The sequence below is a fragment of the Paramormyrops kingsleyae genome, chromosome 1 (assembly GCF_048594095.1).
Source record: "Paramormyrops kingsleyae isolate MSU_618 chromosome 1, PKINGS_0.4, whole genome shotgun sequence".
Lineage (NCBI taxonomy): Eukaryota > Metazoa > Chordata > Actinopteri > Osteoglossiformes > Mormyridae > Paramormyrops > Paramormyrops kingsleyae.
This window is the reverse complement of record NC_132797.1, coordinates 7302543-7317343: the sequence shown is the minus strand read 5'-3', so window position 1 is coordinate 7317343 and position 14801 is coordinate 7302543. Positions and strand designations below refer to the sequence as shown.

The 14801-nt window shown below is 46.3% G+C and overlaps 3 protein-coding genes across 4 annotated transcripts; 1 reads left to right on the top strand and 2 right to left on the bottom strand.

The window, feature by feature from the left end:
- Window positions 1-264: 264 nt before the first annotated feature.
- Window positions 265-5814, bottom strand: gcc1 (GRIP and coiled-coil domain containing 1). Of its 2 annotated transcripts, none has more exons than XM_023808994.2 (3): window positions 5715-5814; window positions 4089-5183; window positions 265-3250 (listed from the first exon to the last, which is right to left on the bottom strand). In XM_023808994.2, the coding sequence occupies exons 2-3, from the start codon at window positions 5145-5147 to the stop codon at window positions 1982-1984; spliced, it is 2328 nt and encodes a 775-aa protein (XP_023664762.1). In that variant the 5' UTR covers window positions 5148-5183; window positions 5715-5814; the 3' UTR covers window positions 265-1981. The 2 variants fall into 2 exon arrangements, with proteins under 2 accessions (XP_023664762.1, XP_023664761.1); XM_023808993.2 differs by having other exon boundaries at window positions 5528-5789.
- A 408-nt stretch (window positions 5815-6222) lies between these two features.
- LOC111842417 (ADP-ribosylation factor 4-like) lies at window positions 6223-10368 on the top strand. The gene is made up of 6 exons (XM_023808995.2): window positions 6223-6425; window positions 7345-7425; window positions 7958-8067; window positions 8350-8421; window positions 8579-8704; window positions 9061-10368. Exons 1-6 carry the CDS (start codon window positions 6359-6361, stop codon window positions 9145-9147), a joined length of 543 nt encoding a protein of 180 aa, XP_023664763.1. The 5' UTR covers window positions 6223-6358; the 3' UTR covers window positions 9148-10368.
- A 2482-nt stretch (window positions 10369-12850) lies between these two features.
- Window positions 12851-14312, bottom strand: lamtor4 (late endosomal/lysosomal adaptor, MAPK and MTOR activator 4). Its single transcript, XM_023808906.2, has 4 exons — window positions 14192-14312; window positions 13864-13944; window positions 13643-13760; window positions 12851-13479 (listed from the first exon to the last, which is right to left on the bottom strand). Exons 1-4 carry the CDS (start codon window positions 14192-14194, stop codon window positions 13382-13384), a joined length of 300 nt encoding a protein of 99 aa, XP_023664674.1. The 5' UTR covers window positions 14195-14312; the 3' UTR covers window positions 12851-13381.
- Window positions 14313-14801: the final 489 nt, after the last annotated feature.

Genomic DNA, 14801 nt, shown 5'->3' with positions numbered 1-14801 from the left:
GAACTTTTGTAACATAGCACTGCCACCTTGGCCAGGACTCCCTGGAAGAAGAGATAATGTATCTCAATGGGACATTCCTGGTAAAATAAAGGATAAATAAAATAAAATAAAATACTAATAGAACACATTTAGTTGTAGTCCTGTCTTGTAATACTGTATACCAATATCCCCCATCTATGCTGGCTATTGTCATCAACATATTCATAATTTAATGACATGTAAACGATATGATGCATATATCAAAACAAATAATTAAGCAATCACTAGGGAAAATAATTTTATTTTGATTTAACACTTATTAAAATATACATCGGTGTGAATTTATGTTTAACATTCAAGCCCCTTAAATAGTGTTTCCAAACGGTGTCAGGTAGATAAGCAAATATACACTGCATATACTTCAAAGTACAACAAAGGGTACACAAGGCAAGTACTCGTTCCACCTTCTTTGCATTCCTAAGTCCTCAAATAGTTCGGCTATCTCATAAATTCACACTTGCACTGGGATTTTCATACTCCTATCAGCAAACTCTGATAGTCTAAATCCATTTTTGACCGTGCAGCTGACAAAACGCACCTGTCTGTTCCACCAGAATAGGTGCACCATTGCAGAGTCTGCTGGGTGTCATATCACCTTCTGATCTTTATATTGCACTCATTTCTGTTTACAGGAATGCTCAGGTGAGCCAGCAAAATCTCGTGACCCGTGGGGGTGGGACATGCATATAAAACAGTCAAAAGTCCCGGCGTTTATTGTTTGCACCGCGTTTGGGGTCTTGCAAGATCCACCTTCTTTTAATTACAATATTCTACAAATTACACAGGACATAAAAACAACAGTTGAACAAATAATACATTTTCCCTTCACCGCATAGCTGGCTTGACTTTGGAAATCAGGTGCGAGATACCAGCGAAACTTAAGGATATGAAGGACTCAACAAACACAACCACAAACCAACACAGGAGCAACCGCCGGCATGACAGCTCGACAGAACCAGAGCTTAAGCAAACAAGATTATTGGTATAATCCTTGGGAAATTCCTATCGTATTCCCAGTGCTCGGCCCCAGTAAAGTGACCAGTGGGCAATACTGCCTAAATACATACAGTACAATCTTTTACTTTTATAGATTTTCCCACCTAGTTTTTTTAAACAATATAAACAAATCCCAAACTAAACAGGAACAAAAGTATTGCCAAATCAAACTGATAATATTGCTGCGGGGGAAAGGGGTCACATGTCGGTCGCGGTGAACGGAGAGGGCAGTTATGCGCGAGTTTGAGCTGCTACGCGAGTACGCGCATCATATTCATTAGCGGGCATCACGCATAGCGCCCCATTGAGATCAGTGTCTGCAAACGGCAAACAAGTACAGAGCGATAAGGAATTACGACCCCCCCTGGCAGTGTAATTTTATTTCAGTGACATGAACGGCGAAGCACAGTGGCTAAGGCAGTTCGGAAACCTCTTATGGAGACCCCTACAGGCACAAAAAGGAACTTCACTCCTGCGCCAAGGTGGTGATAGAAATGTCGGCCGGTAAATGCAGGCTGAACCTTTGGAAATCGTTTGGGAATTTACGTCGCAATTTCTCCTGTCACTCAGGAATTTAAATAAATACAGAACAGATAAGTAAAACGTCACTATAAAAATATTTTGCAGAGTCAGAAAAAGTACCAATAATCTTTTGAATTATACCAATATTTCCCAAACAGGTCCTCTGGAACCCAGACCTCCCAGCAAAAACATGAATTGTCTGTGGGTCCCTGAGGACTGGGGTGGGTAACACAGAATTATACAGTACATTAGTGAATGGGACTAAGTTGAATTGTTAATCAGCAACCAGTGGGAACAGACTGGGCCGCTGTGTGGAGTAGGGTAACCCAGCATGTGATGGACAGGGCACTGCAATACCACACGCTGTTGGGTTTTGACCCCCGCACCTCTCATAACTACCGTATCCCCCCCCCCCCAAGTGACATTATCTCATTGCTGGGCTCCACCAGCTCTGTTCCTGCAGTTTCACCACCACCTGCTTCTCCTGGGGGCTGAAATGCAGGATGGTGAGGATGGCAGTGAGGGTCTGCCGGCGACCATGCGCGTCGGCCAGCGTCAGAAAGCGGTACATGATGTTCTTCAGGTACTCCAGGTTGGCGCCCTCGCGGCTCTGGTCCCTGGCCAGCTTCTCCAGCTGGGCCTGGAGCACGGACACCTCGTCCTGGTGGCCCTCCTCTTGCGAGACAAGCCTGGCCTGCAGCTGGTGCACGTCAGCTTCCAGCTGGTGCTTCTGTTTCCTCAGGGTGCCGACCTCCAGCTCGCGCCGGGCGAGCTCCTCGGCATACAGCAGCAGTGTCGGCTCGTTGGGGCCCACCAGCTTCAGCGCCTGGGCGATGACGTCTCCCTGGTCAGGATTTGCGCCCTCCTCCACCCCCACTGGCCTGGCCTTGGCCCGGCCCTGCCTGAGAGCCCCGGCCCGCAGCTGCTCCAGCTCCAACTCCTTCTCGGCCAGCAGGGAGGCGGTCCGGTCCCGGTGTCGGTGGAGCTCGTCTTCCAGCCGGAGGAAGCGCTCGCGGTGCTGGGCCTCCAGTCGCTCCAGCTCCTGCCGGTGACCCTGCTGCAGGGTGGCGGCCTGCTGCCGCTGGATCTCCAGCTCGTGCCCGTGCCGCGCCTCCGCCTCGTCGCAGTGCAGCCGCAGCCCGATGTACTTCTCCTTGAGGTCGGCCAGCTGCTCGCGGGCCGCCTCCAGCTCCCTGGCCACGCCCCCTTCCTTGGCGTTCTTGTTCTTGAGCACCACCTGGGCGCGCGCCTTGTAGCGCTCAAATTCCTCCTTGAGCTGCTTCAGCTCCTGCTGGTAGTAGAGTGCCGAGGCTTTCTCGCCGTCGGACGGCTCACTGGGCTCCGCCTCGGCCGTCTTCTCAATCTCCAGCACTGAAGGCTTCTGCGAGGCCAGAACCAGCAGCTTCTTCAGCTTCTCCATCTTCTCCCGCAGCACGTTGACGTCCAGGCTGGTCTCGTCCAGCGCAAGGTCGGCGGGGGCCCTGGCTGCAGCGGCAATGGCCAGCGTCTTGTTCTCCGTGTCCAGCTGCAGGATGCGTTCACGTAACTTCTGCGCCACCTGCTGGTCCTTCTGCCGTGCCTTCTCGCAGGCGCCCACCAGCGCCGACAGCTCTGACACCCGGTCCTCCAGGCTGGCCACACGGCCCTCCTCTAGCCGGGCCTGCTCCCGGAGACGCTCCTCTGCCTGGACAGCCTGCAGGGACACGGGCCAAGGGAATGTGGTGTTAATGGCTGGGCTGCGCTACGTGGCTAGCAACTAACACAGGCTGGGCTGCGCTACGTGGCTAGCAGCTAACACCGGCTGGGCTGCGCTACGTGGCTAGCAGCTAACACGGGCTTCGCTGTGCTACGTGGCTAGCAGCTAACACCGGCTGGGCTGCGCTACGTGGCTAGCAGCTAACACAGGCTTCGCTCTTGCTACGTGGCTAGCAGCTAACACAGGCTTCGCTGTGCTACGTGGCTAGCAGCTAACACAGGCTGGGCTGCGCAATGTGGCTAGAAGCTAACACAGGCTGGGCTGCGCTACGTGGCTAGCAGCTAACACAGGCACTACAAAGCTAGCAGTTAACTGTGCAACTGGGATCCCAACCAATGAATTAAAACCTCAATCATTTTAGTAAAAACTCAATTGAGTAAAAATAAATGAAAAAGTAAGAACTGGTAAACCTATTTAAATAAATAAATAAACATCTGCTTTGACTAAAAGTGGGTGTACACTTGTAAATGTTGTAGTTTAGTCATACTAATTGTACATTATTATGTTTATGAAATATGGAAAAACAGAAACAGACCATTTAATGAAATGCCAGATCCTGAACATATAATTCTTAGTCAAATATACACTTTTACAGGTTATTCTTTTAGTCAGTACAATACAAAGATGATCATTTGGCATAAAGAAAAAAAAAAACCCTACTGTCTAACTGGATGCTATGTCTAAAGCTCAGGGTGGCATCACCTCATAGATTTTACACTTTAAGTTAAAATGTTAAAATCTAGCTGACGGTCGCCATGACGGGAAGACCCGGCACCTTCCGGATCTCCTGCTGCAGCTGCCCCTCCAGATGCAGACGAAGCTCGGCCATCTCCTGCTTCAGTTCCTCTACACGTGGGTTCGGCCTGCTCCTCTCCGCCTCAGCCGCCTGCAGGTTCCTCCTCATCTCCTCCCGCTCCTGGGAGAGCTGCCGCAGCTGCGCCTGGTACTCCGCCCCCCTGTCCGCCTCTGCCATCTTCTCTAAGAGGGCCTCCCTCGTGTCCTCCAGCTTGAGCTCGGCGTCCTGCCGCATCTCCCGCTCCTCCTGCAGGAGCTTCTGCAGCTCACGGAGCATCAGGGCGTGGTCGCTCTGCTCCTGGCCACGCTCGTGCTGCTGGGTGATCACACGGGCTTTGCTCTCCACCAGCTGCTCCTGCAGGCTCCTCAGCTCTGCCTCATTCTGGGCGGCGGCCTCCTCCAGCTTGCGTTGCAGCTCCTCATAGTCCTGCTTCATCTTCTTCCTGTCGGCTTGGAAGGAGGCCTCCATGCGCGACTTCTCCTGCGTGACCGTGGCCAGGGAGCTGGTCAGTGTGGAGAGCTGGGTCTTCAGTTGCAGGATCCGCCGATCCACCTCGCCCACACTCTGCTGCTCCCCACTGCCCGAACTAATGCCGCTCTCCGAGCCACTGGCCTCCTCAGACCTTTGGGAGGTGCCGGAGGCCCCAGTACCCGTTTCTCCAGTGCTCCCATCTTCCTCCACAAGGTCACCCTTTGTACTGCTGCTGGTAATACTGGTGGCTGTGTCCCCAGAATTGGCAGTGTCGACGCTGTCCTCGCTGTGGATGGAGCAGTGATCTTCTGGAGAACGTGGTTCCAAACCTGGAAGCTCCCCTGCTGAAACCTCCCCACGCAGGCTGAGGTCAGCCTCCTGAGACACTGTCAGAACTTTGAGGCTGGCTTCCAAAGCCTCCTTCTCCTTCAGGAGGCTTTTGTATGCCCTGACCACATCTTTGAAACGGGTCTGATACTGGATCAGCTGCTTCTTCTGTGCCTCTATGGTATCCAGAAGCTCTTTCTTGTTGGGGCCACCTCCGAAGCTCATGCCAAACTTGTCCATAGCTGCTAGGATGGTTTCATAACTGGAACTGGTGCACTGTTAAAACAATAAATTGTAGAAATATCATTAACAGTAATAACATCTCCAAGTGATTACAGCAGATAAGTCACCTGCAGTAGTTATGTAGTTCAGCAAACATTGCTGGCATCATTCAGGCGCAAAACATGAAAGTTTAGCATCCACCGCTGTTGGACAGGTAACGCAAGTTAGGGTGCTTTAGGATACGAAGGAAGGCACCTTCCCGTCGATTTCGTTAAAATCTCTTTCAATAATAACTAGCTAATAGAAATTACGACACCACAATTATCCACACAGATTTACAATTTTAAGACATAAACATAATGGACAAAGAAGCTATTTATTCAGTGAAGACCCCTTACATTTAAAAAGTTGAAGAGGCACCAGTCAAGGCTGCGCAGCCCGGCAGGGCGTCGGCAAACGCGCTGATTGCCCCGTTCCGGCACAAATTAGCCTTCGCTACACACCTAGCTCCGTATTACCGCTCACTATCATTCTGCTATTTCGCTTAATTTGTTTACATTACGATATTACAACCCTTAAACTTACGTGTCCACTTCTACGCAGCCACTTCCTTAAACCACTAACGGAGTAGGGCTGGCTGTCAATAAAGCTCAGCGTCGCCGGCGGAACTCGAATGAGGCCATTTTGAGAAGGTCAGGTGGGGTTTTATGTGTCCTTTCATTCGTTTTGAAAGCCTAATAATAGTGGCAAAACGAACTTTATTAGAATATCCCCTGATCGTGATCATCACACTATACAATAAGTTTCTAGCCACGCGAACTCCAAGTTACTTGGATCATCCAAGACCTGACAATGCACACTATGTACGGTACATATAAAACTGTAATCGACAACCGCCTTTGCTTATATAACCTATATACACACTAATAATTCATTTGTTTATGCAACAGAATTATTCATGACCAAGCCGCTCAGTAGGGTACGTTAGGTGTGCATTTATATAATATTAGATATTCTGTGACACACTTTAACGAGCAAATTTACAGGAACAAACAGCCGGCTGTTTGTTTATAGTGTTGTCAATAAAGTTTCGTGAAAGGGTGACGTCATTTGTTCCGCGTTGGCCTGGACGTGGCAAGGAAGGAATGCTATAGAATCGCCCACACAGTGCTAAGATCGCATTCCACTTCGGGATTTTTACCTTTTAAGAAAGACATTTTTAACACGGCATGGGACTCACCATATCGTCGCTTTTTTCTAAGCTGTTTGGCAAAAAGCAGATGCGAATATTGATGGGTGAGTTACAGCTGGTCAGCGAGTAGGCAGATTGTAGCAAAGGATGGGGAGGCAAGTCCAGGGGCTTTTATATTGCATGTCTTTATGTTGTCAGCTTAGCTGCTATATGGGGTCCCTAGGAATAGCTGAATTCGATATTTTCCAGAGTATTATTTTGAGCAGTTAATGGTCAGATATCTGGCTGTCTGGTAACTTCCCCATAACTTTATATTCAGCTGTGTGAATATCACAGTGCTATACCAACGTGAGAATAGTTATAATTGATCTGGCTTTGCATTATAAAACCATGTGTTAGAAGTGTAGCAATATATTTCTTAGAGCCCGTTATTGAATTGCTGATAAGCTCTTTTTTGTTTCAATGTTTATATAATTTTATATTTGGTCAGCTTCTAGCTGCTTTATTTGTTTTGACAAAGTCGTCGTGAAATTGCTTGCCATGACCCTACAAATGATCTAACTACATAACACATTGCACTAAGCTGGTTTCTAAGATCCCTTTATAAACTTGCAGAATTCCTCAGTGCATTGCAGTGTGGAGCCGGTTGTGATGGTGACACCACATGCTTACCAGTCAGAGTTGGACATATTCCACTGCCGGATCTTTATTGTGAAGGCCCTGCCTGCTTAGCGTTAGTTAGCGGGGGGCTGGGCAAATGGCCCTCTTTCAGATTTACTCTTGAATTTATTAGGACACTTTAACAACTTTAAGGAGACCATGGAGAGCTGCTTTTCACAGTCCATATTTATAAATATCCATATTTACTTCTAGGGCTATTTGCCCAACAGCACGAATCAGGAACTTAAGTCTTAATCAGTCTTCCTGGACCATGTTATAAAACATTAAAAGTGTCACCTAAATACTGATTTTTGCTTTTTGATTCCTGTCATTCCTGAACTTTTCTGATTTTTGTTTTCCCAGTTGGTCTAGATGCAGCAGGAAAGACCACCATCTTGTACAAACTTAAGCTGGGAGAGATTGTGACCACTATTCCAACAATCGGTAAGAGTAATGGAAATGTTTTTTAAGGCTTATATATATGTGTGTGTGTGTGTGTGTGTGCGTGCGTGTGTGTATATAATGTATATGTATGTATGTATGTATGTATGTATGTATGTATGCATGCATCACACAGAAGAAAAGGACATAGTCACTGTCATTACAGTAGAGTATCATCCTTAACATATGAAAACATGGGTGAACAGCCGATGGCTGTTTGCTGTTTACAGTCTGAAGGGTCTTTCCTGGTCAAAGTGCTCCGACCATCTCATGGTGACAGGCTGGAGTATCACTGGGTGCCCCTTTCTGGTGAAGCCGTTATGGGTGGTGCAGATTCCCTCATGAATTATGTTCCCTGTTAAATTTCCCTGGAGAAGCAGCCATACTTTATCGCACTTTTGGAGTGGCTGTTTGCCGCGGACAGAGGGGGACGTTTCACGCATCGGTCACTGAGGGTACATGTGGATGTGTGCTCTTGGTTGTCCTGCCCAATTGATGCTGCCGAGCTTCTGACTGTTCCTCTCTTCCTTGACAGGCTTCAACGTGGAGACAGTAGAGTACAAGAACATCTGCTTCACGGTGTGGGACGTGGGCGGCCAGGACAAAATTCGTCCCCTGTGGAGACACTACTTCCAGAACACGCAGGTGCTGGATCGATCGCCACCTTTTAATTATTCAGTGGATGGTCCTAATTACAGTATTGTGGCGACGCAGATGTGATGCGATTGATTGTGACGACCAAATGAACAAAGTGGATTTAGTGGGGATAGCAGCTCCCCCTATAGGAGGCAGTGGGTATTGCATGATGCAACACCTATGGAGTCAAACTCTAGTGGCCATCTTGACCTTGAAGCTGGTGCCCTTTGCCGACCCTGTGTTAGCATGCCCGCCCTTTTTGCTCTTCTGACTGCGCCTGTACACATCCAGGGCCTCATCTTCGTAGTCGACAGCAATGACAGGGAGCGTGTAGCCGAGTCTGCAGAGGAGCTCGCAAAAATGGTAGGTGTTTGCACACAATTGCACACTTGTTTAAAGAAGATGTCTGTAGAATTCGATCTGCAGTTGAGCGGGAAACATAGCGCCCCCTTGTGGGTTCGTCCTGGGGCACGGCTCCTCAGCGCTGGTTTACGATTTGGTTTTCCGCCTTTCTCTGTAGCTGCAGGAGGATGAGCTCCGGGACGCTGTCTTACTGGTGTTCGCGAACAAGCAGGACCTGCCCAATGCCATGGCGGTGAGCGATCTGACTGAGAAACTAGGTCTGCGGAACCTTCGCAGCAGAACTGTAAGTCGCCCATCTCCTGTACGCTTATAGCGGCTGAAGCATTTAGCATGTCATGTAGACTCCACTCCTTGTTCATGTTCCTTCAGCCAGCTAGCCTGACCATGCGCCTAAGACTATGGTCTGTAGTGTTTGCTCATGGGAGTTTTACTTGCACAAATATGTTCTGAGGGCAGAATGAAAAATGATTGGTGCAGAGAGAGAACCAATTGGATTGCAGAGGAGGTTGGTCCAAGCAACTAGAGGAGGCGGGACCAACGAATCAGATGTCCTGGTCCCACCTCCACTAGATGCTTGGACTCGAAGGTTGAAAGCACAGGTATGCTAAGCTTGTTTCCACATCTTCTCTTTCACCACAGTGGCACGTCCAGGCCACCTGTGCCACCCAGGGTACAGGCCTGTACGAAGGGCTGGACTGGTTATCCAACGAACTGTCGAAACGCTAAGCAGGAGAGCACCGAGCCGAAGACCGGTGTGAACGAAAGAGCCAATTGGGGGAGAGAGAGAGAGAGAGCTGTCGAGGAGAGTTTCAACCGAGAAGTGATGTCTGAATTATGAGTGTCTGTTCAGTAGACGTTGTTTAGAAGTTACGGGTTTTGAAACCAATCCCTTTTGTAAACGCCTCTGTTTATTGTCCCTACAGATGTTTCATAGTCACTCTGCTGTCTACTCCTTTAGCATTAAGAACTGTTTTCAGCTGCATGTTTTTAAGTGGAAAATAAATATGTACCAGCCGCAACCACAGTGAGGAGCCGAGAGGAGAGGCAGGAAGCCGGGGGTGGGTGCAGGCCTATTGTCAGGCCAGGCGGCCTACATACCAGCTGGAGTCCATCAGGCCGTCTCGTTCCAGGTAGCAGGCGACTGACCCCTGCACCAAGGAAACGGTAGTCAGGAGAACCGGGTGCTTTACAAGGATTTTAGGGGCCAACAATGCAATAATACATCCACACCACCACAGTAACATGTGGTCTGTTTTGAGGAAGACGTACTATGGATTTTCCTACTGAGGGACATGTATACACCACTACTTTTTAGTCCTATTTTCTGTCAGTAGATCCCATCAAGTCTTTCTATATTAGATATTTCTATTAGCCTTTTTGGTACAATGGCCTGATGTCATGGTTGCTCTCAGTCGTCTTGAGAGGATGGAGGGGCAGTTCAATTCAATTTATTTTTATATAGCGCCTTTCACAACAAAGTTACTCCAAGGCACCTGTGGGATAAGTCAGCAGAGGCTGACACGTTTATGGTTCTCCCCCAACTGGCTACCCACAGCGCCGCCTACAGGCCCAGCATGTAACGGCACCCATACTTTATGTCGCGCTATCAAACAATCAAATACAACAAATACACACATTGTGAACACTGGGGCAGTGCGCACCTTATAAAAGGACAAATCCAAGAATAATTTTCAAGAGAGCTGTGAGCAGTTGATTTGAGACGTGTTAGGTACACACTGTATATATGGGGGTTCCTTTTTGCAGTGCTGAACTTAACTGCAGTAGATTCCAATTTCTTGCCCACTTCTGAATGGGGTGATGAAGAGCTCCTAACAACAGACTTAATTTCTCCAGCTGCATGTCCTGGGTGTAAATGAGGACCTCGTTTTCCAGTGTGCATGGGGTTGTGGGTCCTGAGTTTGCTTAAATAAAGTTACCTAAATATGACCGTTAGACTTTGTATTTGTGCCTTGCATGTAAAACATATGCATGGGTCCCAGATCAAGGTACAGATGGTGTAAAGCGGACAGTTCGAGGGGAATCATCTGGAATCCCTGTCAGATAGGCAAGTGCCAGACAGCTCAAAAGACTTCATAACAAAGTGCCACGATGTCTGCCAACTTTTTGGTTAGACATGCAACCCAGATGATGATGTAACCAGTGGCCATGTTGAGCCACTTTACTGAAGAGTTGCAGTGGTCCTCTGATAACGGTGGTCTTCCTGATAACGTAGTGCAAGCTGAATCCTTGGGTTCCTTTAAATCAGAGCTAGATAAGATTTTAACAACTCTGAGCTATTAGTTAAGTTCTCCCCAAGCGAGCTCGATGGGCCGAATGGCCTCCTCTCGTTTGTATAGTTATGTTCTTATGTGTATACAGTATATTGCCAAAAGTATTGGGACACCCCTACAAATCATTGAATTGAGGTGCTCTAATCACTTCCATAGCCACAGGTTTATAAAATCAAGCACCTAGACATGCAGACTGTTTTTACAAACATTTGTGAAAAAATGGGTAACTCTCAGGAGCTCAGTGAATTCAAGCGTGGTACCGTGATAGGATGCCACCTGTGCAATAAGTCCATTCGTGACATTTCCTCGCTACTAAATATTACAAGGTCAGCTGTTAGTGGTATTATAAAAAAAGTGGAAGAAATTAGGAACAACAGCAACTCAGCCACGAAATGGGAGGCCACGTAAAATCCCAGAGTGGGGACAACGCATGCTGAGGCGCCAGTGTGCAGAATTCACCAACTGTCTGCAGAGTCAATAGCTACAGAAAAACCAACAGGTAAGAATAAAACCTTTGTACCGGTTTCCGAGTCAGCTGACACCTGAGTTCGTATGAGTTCGCCACAGTGCAACTCATACAAAGTGAAAACGTGAGTTTTCCTTACCTTCCTGCAGACTCATATGCTGAATGGTCATGACTGAGCTTTTTTTTTTTTTTAAAAAAAAAAACAGAGTATCCAACATTTTTTGCACTGAGCTGTAAAATAAACTGCATTGAAATAAAAAACGTTCATAATCATTTTCATCCTTGTTATTTAAATCACTCCTAGACGGGTGAGAAATTTATGGTGACCACCTTTTTTGTTTTATGAATACGCCAGTATTTATTACAACAAAATCACATTGCAATACTTCCTGTACATTATACAAAATACTTTATTTCTTGTCATGCTATCCTAATCTCTGGTTCTTCCAATCAGATGGCAGTCAAAGCTTGGGTCACTTCATTTGTCCACGCAACTTATTATTATTATTATTATTATTATTATTATTATATTAACCTCGCTTATTTTCTGAGGTCGCAACTGTTTTCAAGATGGCAGTTGTATTGCATTTGAGGCAGGTGTTCTGACGAGTTGAGCTACCTATCGAAACGTACTATCGAGCCTTTTTGCGCATGTGCAGTTCCACCGTCTAGGGTTAGGTTTTAGGGGTAGGGGTTAGGGTTAGGGCTATCGATTAGCACCACGGTAGCATGACTCGACAAAGTAGCTTAACTCGACAGAACATCGGTCCTGGATCAATCATATGTTTGGGACAGTCATGCTTTGTCGTGTTTACTTTTGCAGTTTAATTAGTGCAATAAACGTTTAAATTTGAGGAAAAATCATTACACAGAGTCATGATCTCAATTCTAAGCAAAAAAAAAAAAATCCTGAGTCACATAGAATCGTGCAGCCCAAAAATAAATGTCTGTGAGTTTAACGTAACACTTCTCTCAGCTCAATTTCCTGTTACTACGAAGTCTCATCTCTGTCAGCTTGCTTCATTCTTCTAACACTTTTTTGACGTGCTTCCACTAGCCCCTCCCCATCCAGAACCCGGGACTCACTACTCACTCAGTCTTGGGCGGCGGGCGACTCCTAGTGGGCAGAGCCAGTATTGCACAATGGCTCTGAAATCTTGAAAGCAGTTTAGAGAAACACAAACATGATGCAAGTTTTACTACTTCTCAGACCAATTCTCCATACTTTTCCTACCTTTCCCACCCCCCTCACAATCTTCTGGCCTGTGTTGCTTGGTTTGACAGGGTTTGACGTCCGGCTGTTAAAACAAAGCCCCAAAAACACACAGCATACATTTTCTTGAAAAACTGAAAATGACCTTCTACTCAATTATACAGTGTCCATGTTATCTTGCCAGGTACACTGTAGTAAACAAATAGCATGTCTCAAGCATATTCACATGTGGATGATTGAAAGAAAAATAAGCCAAAAAGAAATTGTGGTACCTGTGCCCATAAAATCCATTCCCTCAATCTTGTTCTCTCCTACCATTACAAAAGGTTAAGAAAATGTGTAGTAAACTTTTGGCTCAAATTTTCTTTCTCTAGATTTCATTTAACGGGCAACGAGGTGGTGAAATACTACTACTTCTTCTTAAATGTGCACAGCATAAAAAAAATGTTTGTCACAAAATTGAATGGTGCACTTTTATTGATGAAGAACGATTAGTATTAAACATTGGATGGCAATAAATTAAGCATTGGATTTGCGGGAAAAAGAGAACAAAATGGCCAGTTTATTAAAGATCAGCAATAAGTAATTTTAATCACAACATAATAAACCAAGTTTAAATTTACAAGACAAATAATCCAGCCCATAACTTACGGGGCCAGAAATGAGGAAGGCAAATTGTCCTCTAGAGTCGGCGTCACTCATTCCTTTTCCATATGTAGGTTAGTAAAGTTTTCATAGTCCAACAAATATATTCCATTGAAGCATTTCATCTCCCATGAGACACCATCACTGCAAGCAAACTGCAAGTGAGCAGGGCCACTGCACACTGGCAGTTCAGATGCAGACTGCATAAAAAACAGGAAGCAAAGACCAGGCTGAGGGTGAAGTTGAGCTCCTTGCTCTCTATAGGATCACTGACAGAAGTTCTTCTGCATGGGACTCTCTGATACTGACAGGATCCTTGAGTTCCTTCAGCGACAGCTGCTCTTGTTATGCGATGACAGGCTCTGGATGATTGTTCTGCCGCTTGACAACGAATACCTTCTGTCCAGACACTGTGACTGCATACACGTGGTCCTCGAACATCACTGGAGGGGAACATGAGAATACTCAGTCACCCCCAACCCAAATGTTAGGCCCCCCACCTGGCACTTCTGTAGGGCATCATTGGGCCAGGTTGGATTTTAAGGATCCTTGGCAGCCAGGTGTACAAATAGACCTGCAGAAACTCATAGAGGAGATCAGCCGGACCTGACATGCGCTTGAAAGGCGGATCCGTTGCGCCCTGCAGGCGAAATTTGTAAGCTGTCTGCACCATCTGCATGATGATGGCGGCCGTGTGCTCGTCGTTCTCCAGCTCGCCCGCGGACTGCATGGGACAAAGGGGTCGTGGGCCACAATGTAAATACCTGATACGGTCCAGTTTAGCCTGGATAACAAACCTTACGGTCAATCGCCGCTAAAGTACTCACCGCCAGGACCCCGTCCTCACTTATGACCAAATACCCGATCTGGTCTGGAATTCTTTCCAGGCCCTGGGTCAGAGCGGTGGTCTACAGTACGAAAAGATATGACAGAATCCATATTACAAACTATACACACAAATTGCGAGTAACTATCCCCCAAATCCTATTTTGGCCCAGTCGGTCTGACAGTACAGGTCAGCTATGGAAAAAGAAGCTTAAGGGCTACATATTACAGATAAGAAACGCAGAAAAGTAGCAGAGTCACTAATGCTAGAGTATTGTTTGCGGGTTTATTTCTATACTCGTCATATTTAAAAGCCAAGTCTTCACTTACCATGTTGAATTAGTTTGAAAACCAGCAATACACGATCGTTCTGTTCCTCACGGAAATTTTACTCTTAATGTCACATGACGCCGGATACGTCATCGAACAGCTGCTCTCTGATTGGACAACTCTACTGTCAATCAATGGAGAAGCAGAAGTGTAAATTGTTGCTTGCGTTGTCACATTCATACTCGAAAGCTTCTTATTTTTATTTTCATTTAACAGATCAAAATCGTTGTAAAAACGAGACTGGTAATACATCAGAAATATATAATTGGGATTAACAGTGAAAGTGAGCGTATTTTCTGCGCTCTGGTCTTTTTCAGTCAGTGATGAGATATTAGTCAGTCTGCAATCTCTGACACAATTAGTTAACTTTATACATTACCTGTGATATTCTAAATTAAAGCATGTTCGTTTAATGGCTTATTTAGTCTGCATATAACTACAAATTCTATAACATCCACTACCTCGCAATACACTAATAACTTATTTCCCCCAATTAGCACAGAAAATTAATTCTTATGGAATTAAGTAAAAACTTAGCCTATATAGGATGCGGAGAAGTAGCACATTTGCATTTGGAAATAAGCTCCAATTAATCCTATTAATTTGGTGT

What these genes read in the sequence shown, in the direction of transcription:
- gcc1 (XM_023808994.2), bottom strand. Translation starts at nt 5,147, where the DNA reads ATGGACAAGTTTGGCATGAGCTTCGGAGGTGGCCCCAACAAGAAAGAG. An exon ending in TGCAGCAGGAGATCCGGAAG is followed by an intron (nt 3,251 to 4,088) that starts GTGCCGGGTCTT and finishes GTGTCCCTGCAG; the next exon opens with GCTGTCCAGGCAGAGGAGCG.
- LOC111842417 (XM_023808995.2), top strand. Translation starts at nt 6,359, where the DNA reads ATGGGACTCACCATATCGTCGCTTTTTTCTAAGCTGTTTGGCAAAAAG. An exon ending in GCAGATGCGAATATTGATGG is followed by an intron (nt 6,426 to 7,344) that starts GTGAGTTACAGC and finishes TTGTTTTCCCAG; the next exon opens with TTGGTCTAGATGCAGCAGGA. An exon ending in CAGAGGAGCTCGCAAAAATG is followed by an intron (nt 8,422 to 8,578) that starts GTAGGTGTTTGC and finishes CTTTCTCTGTAG; the next exon opens with CTGCAGGAGGATGAGCTCCG.
- lamtor4 (XM_023808906.2), bottom strand. An exon ending in GTGAGGACGGGGTCCTGGCG is followed by an intron (nt 13,761 to 13,863) that starts GTGAGTACTTTA and finishes TGTCCCATGCAG; the next exon opens with TCCGCGGGCGAGCTGGAGAA. An exon ending in GCCTTTCAAGCGCATGTCAG is followed by an intron (nt 13,480 to 13,642) that starts GTCCGGCTGATC and finishes GTTCCCCTCCAG; the next exon opens with TGATGTTCGAGGACCACGTG.